General features: G+C 36.7%; 1 protein-coding gene and 1 long non-coding RNA gene across 2 annotated transcripts in view; one reads left to right on the top strand and one right to left on the bottom strand.

Moving 5' to 3' along the window:
• Positions 1-21,581, bottom strand: part of smap2 (small ArfGAP2) — a 35,669-nt gene extending 14,088 nt beyond the window's left edge. The window contains exons 1-2 of the mRNA XM_049475324.1: positions 21,480-21,581; positions 9,285-9,849 (exon numbers count right to left, since the gene is read on the bottom strand). Coding sequence (XP_049331281.1) covers positions 9,285-9,387 — 103 coding nt within the window. The 5' untranslated portion in view covers positions 9,388-9,849; positions 21,480-21,581. The remainder of the gene's footprint in view (positions 1-9,284; positions 9,850-21,479) is intronic.
• Positions 9,910-12,378, top strand: LOC111189474 (uncharacterized). The gene is made up of 4 exons (XR_007438069.1): positions 9,910-10,032; positions 11,755-11,861; positions 11,938-12,017; positions 12,162-12,378. It is a non-coding gene; the product is annotated as an uncharacterized LOC111189474 (long non-coding RNA).
• Positions 21,582-22,165: the final 584 nt, after the last annotated feature.

Consider the following 22,165-nt stretch of genomic DNA (forward strand, 5'->3'; position numbering starts at 1 on the left):
GCATTATAGATGAAACAATCCTAAAAGGATGGAAAACCAAATCTGATCAAGTAGAAGACAAAATAAGACTAAGATGAGTAACCATGCCCATCCTTGCACTGCAATGCTGCGTTTGCCTTACTCATAGAGGACGAGCAGTGAGGGGCTCACAGCAGGACAGTCCACTCCCCATCTTCATCCTCATTACATCCTCTGCTCACTCCTCAGTCTGCAGGGTGAGATCTCCATGACAACCATGGAACAAGAGCATGCAAATGAGCATCCGTGCTGAGGTGTTCTGGCAGGAAAGGTCAGCTGCAAAACCACTTCCTCTTTCACCATGTCTCTTTCACTTCCACTGTATATGTATGTGCGTGTGTTCACACACTACCCACTGCTGAGAATTAAGGAAACGGAGAGGCATAAAAGATCAACAGCAGCATTTTAAAAAAAGAATCAACTGAGATGGAAAATGCTGAGAAAAACACTTTACAAAAACTTCTGGGCACCTTTGCTGAGGTCTAAAAATTGATGAGCCTTGGTTTGGATTTGGTCTGTTTGACAACACAATCAGTTATTAATCTTACAAAGAAATGGCAGTTAACAGTGGTGGAAAATTAAGAAAACATTAAGAAAAGCAGACTCTCTCCTTAACAAAACTTGAGACAAAGCTAAATACAAAAGATACTAACAATGCAGGGCATCCAAACCTTTCTTTCAGGTTTTAGGTTTACTTTTGGGCGTTTTTAAACTACAATATATAGAAAATAAAGTAATAACTGCCAGTCTACTTTAAAAATACATCTTATATGGTTTCACTGTTTGGCTAAATGACATTTTATACAGTTGCTGCCCACACTGGAGACATATTTTGACTCAACTCTGTTCTCACAGCCCCTTCCTGTTTCTCAGACCTGGGTGACAACCATCTCAAACTTCCAGGAGGAAAACAACACATTATTGGGCCTGCTTAATATTTATGAATGCCCACTTAGGACACATACAGGTGCTGGTCAACGAATTAGAATAATTTGAAATAGTGCAATCATGAAATTCTTTGAATGCATTTTTTGTGCAGAAAGCAAATCAGGTGTTCACCGCACCTGTCCTACTCGTTAGACTAATCACAGAACTCGTTACCTGGAAAAAAATCTGCTCAGCTGAGCTTTCCAAAAGGCCCATTTAGGCCATTTAACTGTGACTCTGTTGTTTTATTGAATTAGAATAATGGAGAAACCGTTTCATTGAATTAGAATAAATGCTCGAATTTTTGTTTTCTGTGAAGAGTGTTCACTGTGCAGTATTAAGTCAGGGTTGAGTAGAATTTCTAAGTTGTAAAATCAATCATGGGTAAGCAGCGCGACCTCAACCGGAATAGTGGCTCAAATTCAAGCCCTTCGCCAACAAGGCTTGACCCAAACTAAAATTACTGAGCAGCTCGGCATCAGCCAGTTTTCCGTCTGCAAAGCTCTCAAGAAAAACTGCAGCAAGCGCACCAACTGTTCCAGCGTCCGAAAAACTTCTGCTCGCGACAACAAGCAGCTGAGAAAGATCGCAGTCAGCAACCGGTTCAAGTCCACTTCCGAGCTCACCGACTTGTGGAACAAGCAGACCGGCGCTGACGTCTCCAGATCAACCACTTACCGTCGTCTGCGCGAACTCGGCTTCAAATCTCGCGTTCCAGCAGTAAAACCGATGCTGAACAAGAAACAAATGGAGAAACGGCTGAAGTGGGCCAAAGAACACAGCGAGTGGACTGCTGAAGACTGGCAGAAAGTGGTCTTCAGTGACGAATCACGCTTCTGCATCTCCTTCGGTGACCAAGGTCCTCGTGTCTGGCGTCGTGGTGGCGAAACCTACAACCACGAGTGCGTGAAAAGATCCGTCAAGTTTCCCCAGAGCGTTATGGTCTGGGGATGCATGTCCGCTCGAGGTGTAGGGAAACTCTGCTTCCTCAAGAAGACTGTCAATGCTGCCGTATATCAAGATGTTCTGGAAACGTTCCTGATTCCGACTGTTGAGGAACAGTTCGGCGAAGAAGACTTCATATTTCAACAGGATCTTGCACCGGCTCATGCGGCAAAGTCGACCAAAGATTGGTTCACTAAAAAACAGCTTGAAGTTTTGGCATGGCCGGCCAACTCGCCTGACCTCAATGTCATTGAAAACCTTTGGGCCATCGTCAAGCGGAAAATTCGCGACAGAAAGCCTACTACGCTGGACCAACTGAAGCAGAACATCGCCACTGCCTGGGAAGCTGTGAGTGCGGAAACTTGCGACAAGCTGGTCAAATCGATGCCGCGGAGACTTCAGGCAGTCATACAAGCCAAGGGGGCAGCCACAAAATACTGAGAAAGTGATGATTGTAATTATGATAAAAATTATTCTAATTCAATGAAACGGTTTCTCCATTATTCTAATTCAATAAAACAACAGTGTCACAGTTAAATGGCCTAAATGGGCCTTTTGGAAAGCTCAGCTGAGCAAAATTGGTCAAAACAGGACAATTTTTGGTGAATAAATTGACTTCTAATTGGTTCAAATCACTGCGTTTTAAGTTAAATCCTCATATTTTATGTTTTCCACTGTTCTGAGTTTAGCAGAATATGTTGATTTGTCCTATCTCAGCAATGTATTGCTCAACTCTTAACTATGGTAGATCTGTGTTTTTCCCTATCCGTATTCTGTGCATGCCATAACCATGCCCATCGTGCCCATAAACTGTGGCCACCTTAAATCTTATATTTCAGCTGTGTACTTGATAGACATTTGTAGACATTTTTAAAAACTGTCCTCATATGGAGAAACAGACATATTTTTTTTGACACTGCAGTAAATGGTACTATTATTATTCTGCCCAACCATAGTGACAACAGAATACACCCATACGACTGTAGTTCCCCCTCACTGTATCTTATATGCAAAAGAACTGGTCTAAAAAAAAGTGTGGGGTACAGAAAGGAAGAAATGAATGGCATCTCCCTCTCACAGCATAACATAACACCTCGCAGCATGACTTGCTAATCAGGTTTAACAGTGGAGTGATACTTTAGTAACACTGCCAGCAGTGAAATGCAAAGAATGATACTACTGCACAGCTCACTTCTTTCATCTGCATACAAATAGGGCTAGCAAGGATGGATCTTGTCTTGAGGTCAACATCTAATGTTTCTATGTGTTGTAGAGAGTATGTATCATACAACTGGACATACAAATCGATACCAACATTCAAATGCAGGTTTTTCACTCAGCATGTATTGTCAGGAGCTTCCTTTATACCTACGCAGAACTTCAAAGTTTGCATTTTGCACATAAATGACTAATTAACCTTTCCTGCCCACACAGTGTAATCCACAGTTCTTACTGCTTTAATCCTTTGAACAGACCATGTCCCAAAGTAATGGCGTTAGAAGACACGGAGCTGCAAAAAAAAGCATGTATTTTCAAATAGATGGCATCAATCCAGTGTTCTCTTGGATGTTGGTGTTCTTTGGTTTCAGGGCCTGTATTCAATTCTGAAGGCTTGCTGCAGTCTGTGGAAGTCTGGGATAAGAGCTATACAATATATTGTTTGTTTATGGCCCTTATATGGGAATTTCAGACATTGGTATCCAGAATTTTTTTAAGTAAACTTTGTAATAGGGCTGGGTATTATCACCGATTTAATAAATCAGTGATTTGATTCTGATTCACTACTATGCATCTACACTACTTTGTACAATTACTAAAATTAATACAATACAGGGATTAGTTTAGTGGCTTAGTATTGACAAAATATGTGGCTCTTCAATCAATAAATCATCAAATAATAAACATATTTAGACTGCAGGCAAATTTGATTGGTTTCTCAAATCAGATCTGTTGAGATAATTGTCCGCACGGTTATCTGCAAGTGATCAGACTGGATTTGTATGTTTGGACATCACAAATGTATCTGCAAGGGTTGTCGTGGTAACGAGGCTGCGGTCAGTAATTAACCTTTGGTGTCCTTCTTGGAACCCGCACACTTTCGTCATTCTGGATTTGATGAGGTTGTTTGTTTTGTTGTAAGCGGCACAAAAAACACTTTGAATGGCTAGGAATATCTGTTCAAATCTGGTTGTAAGCATATTTTAAAACATTTATAGCAATGTGTGTGCATTTGCAATGTCTTGTGTAATGTAAAATGATTTTTTTTTACTATTTTGCTGCTTGATACAAAAGGAAAATTCTCACTACTCTTATTTCCATGATATATATATATATATATACATACCAAACATTACATACATGTTCAATATGGTTTATTTTTTATATCCATTTTAAATACACTGTGCATTATTAGTATCATGACATGTTGAGTCGACTTCTGGTAAAATCTAGTGAAAATCCCTATATTTTTATGATACTGGACAGATACAATACAGATATAATCTGCCTCTAGTATTTATATAATGGGAAATGAGAGCAGTGTGAATTTCTCTTTTGCTAAAAACAGCAAAAAGTAGTACCCTTATATGATAATTAGGGGTGGGTGATATGGCATGATATTTCAGGGTATATTATTGTTCACAATATTTTAAAATGTTGGAGATAATATTGCGTACATCATGATATGGCACATCCCTACACCACAGGAGAATATACATTGCACTAGGAGTTTTCTTTCCCCAATATCTTGTAGTATCTTGAGTTTCTAGCAGTTCAGAAGAAAAACAACCTGTATACAATCTAGATATGCAAAAAATTATATTTGGTCAAGGCAGTTTGAACATAGGCTAATGACCAATAGCTGTATATGTTTAATAAGTGTTCAAATAATCATAAGCATGCATTGTCAATCATAAGTTATTATTTTCCCTCAACCTCACAATGAAACCCACTGAATTCTGACATCATTGCAGAAGTTTTTGCAGAAACTTGCTGAGAGTCAGCCTGGTATTACAACATTGTTCTCCAACTACAGCCAGTTGCTTAACTGTGCTGGCACTTGGCACTCTCAGCTACAGGCCTGCCGTCATTGTACACAAGGGACAAGGACTTGTTAAGGACACGGGCTGCACACACACACAAAAACACACAAAAACACACAAAAACACACAAAAACACACACACAAAAACACACACACAAAAACACACACACACACACACAAAAACACACACACACACAAAAACACACACACACACAAAAACACACACACACACAAAAACACACACAAAACACACAAAAAACACACACACACACACACAAAAAACACACACACACAGAAACACAAACACACACACACACAAAAACAACACACATACACACAACACACACACAAACAAAAACACACACCTGGCCTCCAGGCCAACAATGGACTTTACTCAGTCTGGCCAGAAAGTGAGCTGAGTAAGCAGATTGACAGGCCAATGACACTCCAGCAGTTATAACTTAAACTGATATTCAGCAGCTGACTAAAATACTGTCACTTTCAGTGCATAAACTAATACACAGATCAGTTTAGTCAACAGCATGTAGTAAAACATATTTCTATAATTAATAATAATAAAACATATTTTATTATTTATAGCATGTTACAATATACAATATGCAGCTGTTAGTTTTTGTTTTGTTTTCTTTCCTCTAGGCTATGGTGTTACAACAACAAAACACACACATTACCACAACAGCACCATGCTTCTTCTGTAGACAAACAGGATGTGGTCTGTGAAAGACAGAGGAAGCACAATGCAATGCAGAAACTGCAATGCAGCTTTGCGCATATCTTAACTGATCATAGCTGAGAATAATAAAGTGTTTTAATTTGTTCTCTGGTGTAGCATTGACCAAGTGACCAAAGCAGTTTTACAAGCATATCATTTAGTTCTGGATTCAAACAAGCTGTTTATTTACATTTTTGATGGGCTTATACAATACTAGAGATGGAAATATTGATCATATGTGTTTCGTAGCGTCTGTTTTTAGGCAAAATATGCATATATTTATAAAACATGCAGTCAATGTAGCCAAACCTGTCAGCCTATTCAATCATACTCAGGGGTTATGGATTACAGCCTTGTCCAGAAACCAAAGTAAAGACTTAAAACACCACTATCCGGATACTGCTATCGAGTTTCTATCAGCCCAAACAATGAGTATAAACACAGCAATACAGTACAAGCATAGCAATACAGTAGAGCTAACAGCTAAACCGTTCGAGATCCCATTTATACACCACCAAAAGTGCAGCAGCAGAAAGAGTCCAAAAGCTTAAGAAATCACATTCAAAATAATGACGTTTTTTGCACAATAAATGCAGCACTTCTGATTGTGTTCTCACATTGAGCTCCATTGTGCAGATTTGTAGTTAGAGGGATTCACAGACTGTCCCAGCTGGAACTCAGCCAGGCTTCCCCAGCATTATTAATGTGATTCATTCTAAAAAGTAAAGCATGTTTCATTTTAAGACATAAAGCAGTAAAAGCAGTTTTGATTTGGAGTTCTGGAATTGGATCAGTTTACAGATTTGTTAATAGTAGATGATCACAATCTGTGCCAAACCCTTTTTTTCAACTATGCCAACATAAATAGTTTTCCATTCTAGGGCACACTTGATAGTTTTTCTATTGTCATTTGCTTCATACAGAGATTGTCTTTATATTCAATGTTTTCAACATGGTTGTAAGACTTTGGTTGCATATAGCCTCAATGACACTAGAAAGGTCAGATACTGATGATGAAGGATTAGTTCTGGATCACCTACCCCAACCTATCCCAAAGGTACTGGTATGAGCTCTATTAATCCAGAACACAATTTCAAACTGGATTTTTACCTCTTTACCGTCACTTGGCATTGAGTATGGTGACCTTAAGATCATGTGAGGCTGCTCCTGAACGTCCTGTTCTGTTGGCATTGCATTTCTATAGAGATAATAACAAACTGTGTGTGCACAATCGAGCACCTGCATCAGCAACGGGTGTACCTTAAAGTAGCTGAATTCACAAATTAGAAGGACTGTTGGGATATTGTTGGATGCAGAGCGGACCTGATAAAATAGATATTTAAAGATGAGCAATACAAACCTAAGAAGAAAAAGGACAATGATGTATTTTACCATATGTCATGTTATTGGGCTGCAGGGTGATTTTAGAATTAATAATAACGGTATGAACAATGAGAACAGGACATATAGTCAACATGACATATCCAGAAGTGCAAAATGCTAGGCTACTTCCACAAAAACACCTGCATTTGTTCCATCACCTATTTGCCGCTTATTATCAGTTAGGGCTTTGGTGAGTCAGAAAACTACATGAAATCAATGAGCGCCAGGCCAGAATACCCTCTGGAAAGGGTATCATGGACCTGTCCACCACAGGTTAACACAGACACACACACCTATTGGCAATTTAGCATAGCTGGTGTTTTTTGAGGTAGTATTAACCCCTAGCTAATATGAGGACAAAACAAGAAACTCGAAACAAAGACAAAAAGCAAGCATTGAACCCACAACTCCAAGCCAATGTAGTGCCAGTGTGCCACCCTGAATTACATAAATTTCACTGCATTTGAAAGCCTAACACAAAATAAAATACCATTTACCAAATACCATTTCCATGTGATGTTATCTGGGTAGTCCTGACTGGATTACGTTTAGCACAGTTATACATGCAAGTTAGGTCTGCTCTCAATATCTATATTTTACAAATGTTTAGACACCAGTGTAGCCCAAATAATAAACCAGTTGGGTTTAGTCTCATTTTTTTTTATGTGTATACAAAGTTCATAGCTACACCAGTGTATTCCTTATTATAAGTCATGACTGGATTTAGTCAAACACGAGTATCAAGTAAAGTTTAGTCTCAATTTCTATAAATTTCACAACTGTTTATACACCAGTGTATCCCCAATAATAAGCTCTGACTGGATTAAGCTTAGACAGTTACACACATAGGTTTAGTCTCAATTTCTATTTTTTACAAAGTGTATTTTTTACAGTTTATCCCATATAAAACACCAGTTAGGTTCAGATTTAGTCAAACACCAGTACCCAGGTGTGCTCCCCCATAAAAAGTAACGACTAGATTTAGCTTAGCACAGGTTTACACATAGATTTAGTCCCAATTTCTATATTTTACAAATGTTAAGATACCCGTGTTTCCCCAATAATAAATCAGTTAGTTAGATTCCAACTAAATTTTTATATATTTTTTCCAAATAGTGTATCCCCAAAATAACACCTGTTAGGTTCAGGTTTAGTCTACCACCGATATACAGGTGTTAATAATAAATTAGTTAGGTTCCGTCTCAATTTTTTAATTTTGCAAAAAAGTTAAAATGTTTGAACACCAGTGTATTATCAATAGACTGGATTTAGCTTAGCACAGGTATCCAGGTACTGTAGGTTTAGTCTTAATTTAAGACTAAAGGTGTTTTCCCCATAATAAGTAATGACTGGATTTAGCTTAGCACAGTAATACACATAGGTTTAGTCTTAATTTCTATATTTTACATATGTTTAGACACAAGCTTATTCCTAATAATTAACAAGTTAGGTTTAGTCTCAATTTTTATATGTTTGCAAATGTGTTCAAATGTTTGAACAGCAGTGTATTTTAATATTTTGCAAACGTGTATACGTCAAATGTTTACACTCCAGTGTATTCCCAATAGTCCTGAGTGGATTTAGCTTTAGCACAGTTATCCAGGTACTGTAGGCTAGGGTTTAGTCTCAATTTAGTTAACTAGCTTATATATTCTGCAAAATCTTTAGACACCAGTGTATCTCCAATAATAAGCCAGTTAGGTTTAGTCTCACTTTTTATATTGTGCAAATGTGTTCAAATGTTTGAACACCAGTGTATCCCCAATAGTCAGTCCTGAGTGGATTTAGCTTAGCACAGTTATCCAGACACTGTAACGTTAGTTAGGTTTAGTCTCAATTTAGCTAACCTTGCTAATTAACTAACCTAACTAGGTCAGATATTCTGCATATGCTTAACACCAGTGAATCTATAATAAGTACTGACTGGATTTAGTCCAGCAAGCTAAAACTCAAACACCAGTAAAACAGTTTTTATTATTATCGTACAATATCGTTATTGTATATATTTGCTATATCGCCCACATTTAACGTTAACGTTTCCTTCAACAGCTCTGGGTAACGTTACTCCACCAAGCAACTTGTCAACCTAAGTTACCTAGAAAGGCCTAGGTTAGCTACATTTGATTGAGTCCGTCTGATATGCACAGTGACAGGTGTGGGAAGGGAAACACCTCGTCAGGAGGTTAATGGACGGGTTTATTTGTCTCCTGTGTTTATATAAACCGGTTTTTACTCACCTTTAGCTCGGCAGTCGGCACAGAACTTGTTCTCCTCCAGGGCGAGCAGGGAGGTGAGGACAGCCTGATAGCGGTCAACATCTTTCACAGATTTGCCTGTCATTCTCCAGCCAGCGGAGTTCACCTCTCCTATCCTCTAATCCCGGGAAAATTCGCCTGTGTGTGTGTTATCAGACGTCCCCGCAGATCTTTTTAAACGTGTGTGAGAGTGTGCGGAGAGACACGGAGAAGAACGGGGAGAAAGAAATCCCGGTTTCCCGGCAGCAGAATCGCAGTTTAAACACAGCTGACCGTGTCGGCTGGGAGATGTCCAAATTAGCTGCGAGCGACTAGCGAGAGGAGACCGTTAAGTTACCCTAACCCAGCTATACCCACCCGCTCCGCATCAACAGACCAGCTGCTCAATAAACAGGCGACGCTGTGAACATGAAGACGGCATCGTTCTCCGTTAAACTGGTAGCTTTTATCTCCTCGCTGTTCTCCGTAACGCTATTAACTACTCCTCACCGCCGCATTAAAACCGCGCCACAGCGGCTCCCTCTCTCACCAGCAGCACCGCCGATGGCTCTCACTAAAAACCAGGGGTTTTGTGCATGACGTATTTTTGGGGGCAGAGTTGTGGGAAGGCTGTTGTCGTAAGGGGAGGGACTTGAATAGGGTCAAGGAGCATGCGCAGAGAGGAACCCGCACAATTCAAAAGGCCGGTGTGAATCTGCTGCCGAAAAAAGAAACCGCTGGAGCAAGAAAGGTACAGTATAAGCTTTAAAACACATTGTTTGTGAAATAAAAAATGCACGTAACAAATCCAATTATTAAAATCTAGGAAGAACAGTGTTTATTTATGTTGCTGTGTAATATCTGAGGCTCAATTCCATTTATTTATCAATGTAAAGCTCCAAAACGCCCCAAAGTTAGCTTTGCTGAACAATATTATTGAATGTACAGCAGTGTTGGGGCATCTGAATCTTAAATTACACCTAATTTAGTTCGATTGAGGTGACCATATCTGTTTAGTATCTTGCTTACATACCTGGTTGGTCTGGGGGGATTTTATGTCAGTGTAGTTTAATCTGATTTATATATATATCTGGTATCCAAATACCTGGATGTTGTGGCGGGTATTTCATGTCAGTGCAGTTTAATCTGATTTATATATATATCTGGTATCCAAATACCTGGTTGGTCTGCCGGGTATTTCATGTTAGTTTAGTTTAATCTGATTTATATATATCTGGTATCCAAATACCTGGATGTTGTGGCGGGTATTTCATGTCAGTGTAGTTTAATCTGATTTATATATATATCTGGTATCCAAATACCTGGTTGGTCTGCCGGGTATTTCATGTTAGTTTAGTTTAATCTGATTTATATATATCTGGTATCCAAATACCTGGATGTTGTGGCGGGTATTTCATGTCAGTGTAGTTTAATCTGATTTATATATATCTGGTATCCAAATACCTGGTTGGTCTGGCGGGTATTTCATGTTAGTGTAGTTTAATCTGATTTATATATATCTGGTATCCAAATACCTGCATTGGTATTAACTGATATGATGTTAATTTGTTTGTGTACTATTTTGTAATATATTATATCTATTATAAAATATTGTGTATATGTTTTCTATTCATTTTTATTTATTCCCTAAAATTAAGCATTTCCTTAATGGCCGAACAAAGTGGTGTTGATTTGGGTAAGAGTTAAATCTTTTTAATACTTTATAGACCCACATTTTCTGATGTTTCACATCAGTGTCACAACTTTCTATAACAACACGACACAACCCCAACACATGTTTGAGTCATGATGACTACCATCTGCATGGTGATATACAAAGCCTTTGGTTTTGATCATTGCCTCTTTCAGGTGTTGGTGTTTTTTGGAATGTGAATTAGAGAGTTTGTATATAATATTTTACATCACGTTTCAATTTTATTTATTTTTTATTATTATTTTGTTTACGTTCCTCACAATGAGCAATACCCACTTATCGGGATTTGTGTCAAACCAATATGATCTTGACACTGTTCTGGAGAGCCATAATCGGGCAACTATGACGTCTTTCACTGTGTGGTAAGAGTTTAGTTGTGTGATTTTTACGTTTTCAAAGAGAAAGGACAGCAACATTTTTTGCCATGACCATAGATTTAGCATGTTTACGCAAAAGTTGATGAGTTGTCCATGCCCTTTTGGAATAAGTTGTGTCAACTGGTCACTCTGTCGATGGTTCACCACTGTTCCATGTTTGATTTGTGAATAATTCACTGTAGTTTGCTAAATTTCCAAACCCTCAGAAATTACTTTGTAACCTTTTTTTTTATACTGATCGAGGTCATAATTTAAAAACTATTTGTCTTTGTTTAGGTTAGCTTTGTCTGATATTAAAGTTTGTTTGATAATCTAAAAATATAAGTATGCCCCCCATACCAATTTAAAGAAATAGGTTTCTTAACCACTTTATGGTTTTTAGTTTGCAGAAGGCATGCTGGAAGATCAGAATTTCCATTTTTCAAGCACAGAAGATGCAGTCAAAGAACTCAAGAAAGGAGATTGCAGTAAAACGTCTACAGGAATCAGGTACAGTCATGTTACTCTTACAAGTAATTAGTAAGAACTTTATATTTGAAGTGTGCAAAAATGTTTTGTTTTGAAGAAGATTTGTCTGATGTCTGCAGACTCTGTGGGGAAGCCACTACACAGGATTCTGTGGACACTGCTACTGCTTCTAAATGGGTACAAATGAAGATAATTTTGGTTTCTGTATATATTTTGAGTTATTTGGTTGTCACAGATTTTAAATGCAAAAATAAGGTCAGAAAACATACATTTAAAATCTGACATGTTATTAATTGTTTTAATTATTGCTTGATTTTTTAGATTGCCTGTGACTGATGCAACAAGTGGTTCCACCATTCATGTGTCGGAAACTCACCTGAAGAGGAGGAGTTCCTTTGCCCTTTGTGCAAGATATAAGACAGCCCCTACCAACTAACTCATCCGCTGACCCTGCTTTTAAATGTCATTGCTACCACTGTTTTCCAACAACTCTAAATCAGACTTCTTTTTCACCTTAAAAATGTATGTTATAACTTTATTGTAGACTTTGTCACCTGAGGTTGTTTATTTTTTTAAAGACAATACCTTTTATAGTTTCCATCAATTACAGTTTGCCAATTCAACTATTTACTTTGACACAGCACATGCTAACCCTCACTTGCTGAGACTAAAGAATGTAAATGAACTTTGTGCCCTTTTTAGATAGAAAAAGCTGGAAAATATGTTCCGCAACGAAACTACATTTAGGTCAATATAATGTTCTCTTTTTGTATACTTCAGAATTTAATAGATTTGCTATTTGAGTTTAGAAACAATATGCTCATAAACATACTTTTATTGTTAACATTGTTTTCCTGCCTTATATCTAGATTGTATTAAATCCCATACATCTGACACAGAGGCAAACTATGTTCCGACTCAGGATAACTGTAGTCCCAGTGTAAAGAGTTAATGCATGAAAAAATAATTATATAAAACAATGAAAGTATATCCAATAAAAAAAAAAAATACATTTTGGCTAATGTGGTCTCAAATTGAATGTTGCATTATTTTCTACTATATTAGACAATATAAATATTAACCAACGATAATCAACCTCTTATGCAAAAATAGTCACTTTATTCATCCAGTTAAAAGAAAAAGACACTTTATTTTAAACATTTTACATGTGCACTATCAAACATCAAAAGTACTGTGTACAAAAATTATTACTTGAAGTTAACTATAGAGTGTACAGGGCCACCTCAAAAAATTGTAATATCTTTGAAAAGTTACTTTATTTTAGTAATTCGGTTAAAAATGTGAAACTCATATATTATATAGATGTATTAAACACAGAGTGATCTATTTTAAGCATTTATTTATTTTATTGTTGATGATTATGAAGCTTACAGCCAATGAAAACCCAAAAATCAGTGTATCAGAAAATTAGAATATTATTTAAAACCAATTGGTACTTTCTGCAGTGTGGGCAGTGTGCCAAGTCCTGCTGGAAAATGAAATCTTCATCTTCATAAAAGTTCCCTCAGCAGAGGGAAGCATGAAGTGTTGTAATATTTTGTGGGAAAACAAAACTGCACTGACTTTAGACTTGATAATAAAACACAGTTGATCAACACCAGCAGATGACAGACATGTCTCTCCAAACCATCACTGATTGTGGAAACTTCACACTAGACATCAAGCAGCTTGGACTGTGTGTCTCTCCACTCTTCCTCCAGACTCCTCTCCCTTGATTTCCAAATAAAATGTAAAATTTACTGATGATCAGTGATGGTTTGGAGAGTCATGTCATCTGCTGGTGTTGATCCACTGTGTTTTATTATCAAGTCTAAAGTCAGTGCAGTTTTGTTTCCCCCCAAAATCTTACAGCACTTCATGCTTCCCTCTGCTGAGGGAACTTTTATGGAGATGCAGATTTCATTTTCCAGCAGGACTTGGCACACTTCCCACACTGCAGAAAGTACCAATTGGTCTTATATAATATTCTAATTTTCTGATTCACTGATTTTTAGGTTTTCATTTCACACGCTTAAAATATAGATCACTTTGTGTGTAATATATCTTTATAATATACGAGTTTCACATTTTTAACTGAATTACTGAAATAGTAACTTTGTGAGATGGCCCTGTACATTGCAGTCTAAGGTTTACGATGCAGCAAGTTTTTCACTTGCAATAAAGACTAGTATTCGGTTACTGGGTAACGCTTTCTTTTACAGTACCCTAAGTTCTAGGTATTAACCAGGTAATAGTGAGGTACAAACTCTGAAGTACTAAGTAATTATTTTTGGTAACGAGATGGTAAGTACCAGGAAAGTCTTGCCTAATTACACTGAAATATCTAGGTATTAACCAGGTAATAGTGAGGTACAAACGCGGAAGTACTAAGTCATTATTTTTGGTAACAAGATGGTAAGTACCAGGAAAGTCTTGCCTAATTACACTGAAATGTCTAGGTATTAACCAGGTAATAGTGAGGTACAAACTCGGAAGTACTAAGTAATTATTTTGGGTAACGAGATGGTAAGTACCAGGAAAGTCTTGCCTAATTACACTGAAATGTCTAGGTATTAACCAGGTAATAGTGAGGTACAAACTCGGAAGTACTAAGTAATTATTTTGGGTAACAAGATGGTAAGCACCAGGACAGTCTTGCCTAATTACACTGAAATGGAACTAGGTAATAAACAGGTACATGGGTGGTACAAACTCTAAAGTACTAGGTAATTATGTTGGTTAACAAGATGGTAAGAACAAGGCCAGTTCAATTTAATTACACTGAAATGTCTCACAGGTTCTAGGTAATAACCAGGTAAGTGTGAGGTACTAACCCCAGTAACATGATGATAAGTACCAATACTGTTCATTTTAATCAGTCTCTATTTATTTGATTTAAAAATAAAAGGTCAATACCTGATAACAGAGAAGAAATAGCTTATTTCTCTGAGTTCTTACCATTTAGTTCAACAAATAACCCTCTGTAGAACATCCTTCTGTAAGTACCATATAAAACACTGTGTAACTAACAGAACTTTCTGCTTAATAAAGGAGTAAAAGGACTGTAAAAGAAAGCAGAGCTTATTTCTCTGGTTTTACTCAGTTCTTACCGTGTAGTTCAACAAATAACCCTCTGTAGAACATCCTTCTGTACGTACCATGTAAAACACTGTGTAACTAACAGAACTTTCTGCTTAATAAAGGAGTAAATGGACTGTAAAAGAAAGCAGAGCTTATTTTTCTGGTTTTACTCAGTTCTTACCATGTAGTTCAACAAATAACCCTCTGTAGAACATCCTACTGTAAGTACCATATAAAACACTGTGTAACTAACAGAACTTTCTGCTTAATAAAGGAGTAAAAGGACTGTAAAAGAAAGCAGAGCTTATTTCTCTGGTTTTACTCAGTTCTTACCGTGTAGTTCAACAAATAACCCTCTGTAGAACATCCTTCTGTAAGTACCATGTAAAACACTGTGTAACTAACAGAACTTTCTGCTTAATAAAGGAGTAAAAGGACTGTAAAAGAAAGCAGAGCTTATTTCTCTGGTTTTACTCAGTTCTTACCATGTAGTTCAACAAATAACCCTCTGTAGAACATCCTACTGTAAGTACCATATAAAACACTGTGTAACTAACAGAACTTTCTGCTTAATAAAGGAGTAAAAGGACTGTAAAAGAAAGCAGAGCTTATTTCTCTGGTTTTACTCAGTTCTTACCGTGTAGTTCAACAAATAACCCTCTGTAGAACATCCTACTGTAAGTACCATGTAAAAACACTAACTGTTACACTCCCCAGGCGTGGGTTAGGCTATAACAGTTTGCGACCCCGGGTGAGCAGGGCCTAGATCAGCTGAATACAGGATACAGAGAAGACACAGTGAGACGGTGTTTCCAGTGAGTTCTCAGCTTAATCTCTTTATTTAACAACATACACAAACTAAACCACTTTTACTTTGGTCTCTTTTCTCTTTCTTTTGCAGTTTCACATACACATTGCATCTCATCTGCATTTTACATACATTCACAGAGAATCCTTTTTTTTTTTTACTTTTTTTCAGTTAACAAAACACTGTATATCACAGTACATATTACCTTTACTTTTTAATCAGCAAACCCTCTTAATACTGTTTCTACACAAAAAAAAAAAAAAAAAAAAAAAAAAATATATATATATATATATATATATATATATATATATATATGAATATAAAATACTACTCTATATTAATACATTTACATATGCATACATATACCAATACTCAAACTTCTTTCATATTAACACACTACAATACCAAAAACACCTTTAACTTTTACTGAGCACACTAACTACATCTTAGTGCTTTTAAATCTCATTTCAAGCAGAGTTTCTAATATTTGTATCTGCATAGAGTGTATAGAATTGACCAAAGTATAAAACTTGAACAAAGTGTATAAAAACATGATTACTTAGAGAAACCTTAAACTGTAGCTTATCTAGCTGTAATAACTCATTATTGTGGTTGGCAGAGGCTCTATATTTACTTTAACAAGGCCAAACTGGCTCTTAAAAAGAGAATAAAATTGACTTGACTTTTAATAAACATGTATTTAACTAACAGCGACTGCTAATGCTAGCGTAAATGTATAGAGAAACAATAGGAATGAAGGCGCGAAATTAGCCCGAGCTACTTTGAGAAACAGCGACACACGGGCACAATTACCGAGCGAAAATAGCTAAAACTAGAGCGCGAACACACGAGAGATAATTACAGGCGTAAACACGGTTATAGAGCGAAGTTAGCGACCGAAAGAGCGAGAGGAATAACAGCGGGGAGCCGGTAAGGAGCGCGGTTAGCGGGGGCAGTGGCTAATGCTAGTGGCAGAGGCAAGAGCGCCGGCCAGGCGCGCGGCTCGCGGGCCGCGGGAGTGAATGCTCCCCGATGCTGAGCGTCCACCAACACACAAGACCATAGCGGCTCATATTACACAGCAAAACCTTTTAACGAACATATACACTCAAATATCCCTCTTATAGTGCTTTGGAAACATTTATACTTGCACAGTTCCACATATTTCCCCACCTGGATACAGAGAAGACACGGTGTTCCCAGTTCTCAGCTGAATCTGAGACCCATCTCCTGTTGCTCACCTAAGCCACAGCCTAGCGCCCGCCCCCTGGCACTGCTCCCCCTACAGGACTGGATGTTTCACGTTTCACATACAAAAACCCATTCAGAAACCCAAAAGAATATATATTACATGGTACTTACAGAAAGTTGTGTCACATTTAAGTAGTTATTATTTTATATATAATAACTACTTAAATGTGACACAACTTTCTGTAAGTACCATATAAAACACTGTGTAACTAACAGAACTTTCTGCTTAATAAAGGAGTAAAAGGACTGTAAAAGAGAGCAGAGCTTATTTCTCTGGTTTTACTCAGTTCTTACCATGTAGTTCAACAAATAAGCACTTCAAGAAGAACAACATACAACTTCAAAACAAAACAGAACTGTTTACTGTTTATTATTTATCTCTTTTTTGACACAACCAAGCATGCATTACTGAACTTATATATATACAATGAAAGCTGAGGACAGCTTTTATTGGGGTAAGCAGCTTGCGGGCAGGAGCTTGCCTTCGCCCCCTTGACCCTTCCAAGCCACTTCAAATTTTCTATTTCTCTGATCTTACTATGTATAGGTACATGTTTGAGTAAAATGAACCCTGTTATTTTATTCTATAAACTACTGACAACATTTCTCCCAAATACTAAATAAAAATATTGTAATTTAGAGCAGAAAATGAGAAATGGTCAAAATAATGAAAAAGATGCTTTAGTGCTTTCAGATCTCAAATAATGCAAACAAAAGCAGTTAATATTAATTTAGAAACAACTATAATAATGTTTTAAGATTTCAGAAATCAATATTTGGTAGTTTTAATAACCCTGATTTTTAAGCAGTTTTAATTTATATATATAAGTTAAATATATATATATATATATATATATATATATATATATATATATATATATATATATATATATATATATTTAACATGTAAGACCTTATTCTACAAATTATGTTTAAAAAGGGGGTAAATACACATATTCAACACTTTATTCTTATGGTATACTTTTTCACCCTTAAACCTTGTAACATGCTCTAATGTCTTTAAACATATGGCCAAGTATTCCATTCCTGTGCTGTCTTCCTAGTGAAGAATTCCACTCTATAAACCTTAAATTCATTTTTAGGGATTTCTCAGTCAAATAAATAGAGACTGATTAAAATGAACAGTATTGGTACTTATCATCATGTTACTGGGGTTAGTACCTCACACTTACCTGGTTATTACCTAGAACATGCGAGATATTTCAGGGTAAGGAGACTGTATTGGTACTTATCATCATGTTACTGGGGTTAGTACCTCACACTTACCTGGTTATTACCTAGAACCTGTGAGGTATATCAGGGTAAGGAGACTATATTGGTACTTATCATCATGTTACTGGGGTTAGTACCTCACACTTACCTGGTTATTACCTAGAACCTGTGAGATATTTCAGTGTAATTAAATTGAACTGTCTGGTTCTTACCATCTTGTTAACCAACATAATTACCTAGTACTTTGGACTTTGTACCACCCATGTACCTGTTTATTACCTAGTTCCATTTCAGTGTAATTAGGCAAGACTTTTCTGGTACTTACCATCTTGTTACCCAAAATAATTACTTAGTACTTCCGCGTTTGTACCTCACTATTACCTGGTTAATACCTAGACATTTCAGTGTAATTAGGCAAGACTTTCCTGGTACTTACCATCTCGTTACCAAAAATAATTACTTAGTAATTCCGAGTTTGTACCTCACTATTACCTGGTTAATACCTAGAACTTAGGGTACTGTAAAAGAAAGCGTTACCGGTTACGGTGGAGCTGGCATCAGAATTAAGAGGAAAAACTGCATGGACATTTTACCAACTTTTCGCTAAAAGACAAGAAGGCACTTGAGTGTGTTCTTGACAGTACAGAAGAAGTTCTGATGGATCTTCATGATTGACTGTTCACACGATCGCCACCTAGAAAAAAAATATATACATTTATTTATCACAAAGAAATTCAACAATAACAAGATTGATGACTTATTTGGGGAAAAATCATAGTAAATAAATATAGATTTATATAGATACTACAAAATCACAGTTTTAAACAAAATACACATATTTTACAACTAACAGAGTAAATGTACCATGAATATCAGGACCAGTACAAATAGTAACACAGGCTATTGAGGTATATGAATAAAGTTATTAGCACTATAGAGTGCATGAACATGAAAATGATATAAGATACATATCCTGCACATGAAATACCCACCAGACCAACCAGGTATTTGGACACCAGATATATATAAAACAGATTAAACTGCACTGACATGAAATCCCCCCAGACCAACCAGGTATTTGGATACCAGATATATATAAATCAGATTAAACTGCACTGACATGAAATACCCGCCACAACGTCCAGGTATTTGGATACCAGATATAAATAAATCAGATTAAACTACACTAACATGAAACACCCGCCACAACATCCAGGTATTTGCATACCAGATATATATAAATCAGATTAAACTGCACTAACATGAAATACCCACCACAACATCCAGGTATTTGGATACCAGATATATATAAATCAGATTAAACTAAACTAACATGAAATACCCGCCACAACATCCAGGTATTTGCATACCAGATATATATAAATCAGATTAAACTGCACTAACATGAAATACCCGCCACAACATCCAGGTATTTGGATACCAGATGTATATAAATCAGATTAAACTAAACTAACATGAAATACCCGCCACAACATCCAGGTATTTGGATACCAGATATATATAAATCAGATTAAACTACACTAACATGAAACACCCGCCAAAACATCCAGGTATTTGGATACCAGATATATATAAATCAGATTAAACTGCACTGACATGAAATACCCGCCACAACATCCAGGTATTTGGATACCAGATATATATAAATCAGATTAAACTACACTAACATGAAATACCCGCCACAACATCCAGGTATTTGGACACCAGATGTATATAAATCAGATTAAACTAAACTAACATGAAATACCCGCCACAACATCCAGGTATTTGGATACCAGATATATATAAATCAGATTAAACTACACTAACATGAAACACCCGCCAAAACATCCAGGTATTTGGATACCAGATATATATAAATCAGATTAAACTGCACTGACATGAAATACCCGCCACAACATCCAGGTATTTGGACACCAGATATATATAAATCAGATTAAACTAAACTAACATGAAATACCCGGCAGACCAACCAGGTATTTGGATACCAGATATATATATAAATCAGATTAAACTACACTGACATGAAATACCCGCCACAACATCCAGGTATTTGGATACCAGATATATATAAATCAGATTAAACTAAACTAACATGAAATACCCGCCACAACATCCAGGTATTTGGATACCAGATATATATAAATCAGATTAAACTACACTAACATGAAACACCCGCCAAAACATCCAGGTATTTGGATACCAGATATATATAAATCAGATTAAACTGCACTGACATGAAATACCCGCCACAACATCCAGGTATTTGGACACCAGATATATATAAATCAGATTAAACTAAACTAACATGAAATACCCGGCAGACCAACCAGGTATTTGGATACCAGATATATATATAAATCAGATTAAACTACACTGACATGAAATACCCGCCACAACATCCAGGTATTTGGATACCAGATATATATAAATCAGATTAAACTAAACTAACATGAAATACCCGCCAGACCAACCAGGTATTTGGATACCAGATATATATATAAATCAGATTAAACTGCACTGACATGAAATACCCGCCAGACCATCCAGGTATTTGGATACCAGATATATATAAATCAGATTAAACTAAACTAACATGAAATACCCGGCAGACCAACCAGGTATTTGGATACCAGATATATATAAATCAGATTAAACTACACTGACATGAAACACCCGCCACAACATCCAGGTATTTGGATACCAGATATATATATAAATCAGATTGAACTAAACTAACATGAAATCCCCCCAGACCAACCAGGTATGTAAGCAAGATACTAAACAGATATGGTCACCTCAATCGAACTAAATTAGGTGTAATTTAAGATTCAGATGCCCCAACACTGCTGTACATTCAATAATATTGTTCAGCAAAGCTAACTTTGGGGCGTTTTGGAGCTTTACATTGATAAATAAATGGAATTGAGCCTCAGATATTACACAGCAACATAAATAAACACTGTTCTTCCTAGATTTTAATAATTGGATTTGTTACGTGCATTTTTTATTTCACAAACAATGTGTTTTAAAGCTTATACTGTACCTTTCTTGCTCCAGCGGTTTCTTTTTTCGGCAGCAGATTCACACCGGCCTTTTGAATTGTGCGGGTTCCTCTCTGCGCATGCTCCTTGACCCTATTCAAGTCCCTCCCCTTACGACAACAGCCTTCCCACAACTCCGCCCCCAAAAATACGTCATGCACGAAACCCCTGGTTTTTAGTGAGAGCCCACCGGGCCGATACTGCCGCCGCCGTCTTCCTGTTTCCGCTGCCGCCCACAGCCGCATAGCCCCTCAAACTCCACCCTCAGCCCTCTCTGCTTCACTCCGATCACGAATTAATCTGGAAACAACACCGAAACTTAACGACGGAGCTCACACTACCCACTACAAGTAAAAAAAAAATCACTGATTTAAGTGCATTTATATCAATGTGTTTCAGAAGCTGGAGAAATGCTGCCATCTGCTGGAAGAACACAGCAGTACAGGAGCCACAGTAACAGGAGTGGGTGGTTTTGATCAGTGTAACGTTTAGCAGTTTAATTTTCTGACTGTATCAAAGCTAAATTCGAAAATAGAAAATTGGGTATAAAACCCTATATATATATATATATATATATATATATATATATATATATATATATATATATATATATATATATATATATATATATTCCATTCAGTATAGAGAAAATCCAATGTATTTTCATCCAATTTAGTTTTTCATTTCAGCCTTTTGCAAACAGTATTTCAAGAAAAAATATTTTTTGTGTGTTTTGTAACACATATCTGACGTTATAATCCAACATGCAAAAAAATGCAAAAATGGAAAAATCAGAAAATAAGCAAAAAATTATGTTTTCCTGAAATTCTGATCGTGAGGAGCAGAGATGAAAAAAAAAAAAAAAATTGGAAAAATAGATGGAAATA

This window comes from Astyanax mexicanus, chromosome 3 (assembly GCF_023375975.1).
Source record: "Astyanax mexicanus isolate ESR-SI-001 chromosome 3, AstMex3_surface, whole genome shotgun sequence".
Taxonomy (NCBI): Eukaryota; Metazoa; Chordata; class Actinopteri; order Characiformes; family Acestrorhamphidae; genus Astyanax; species Astyanax mexicanus.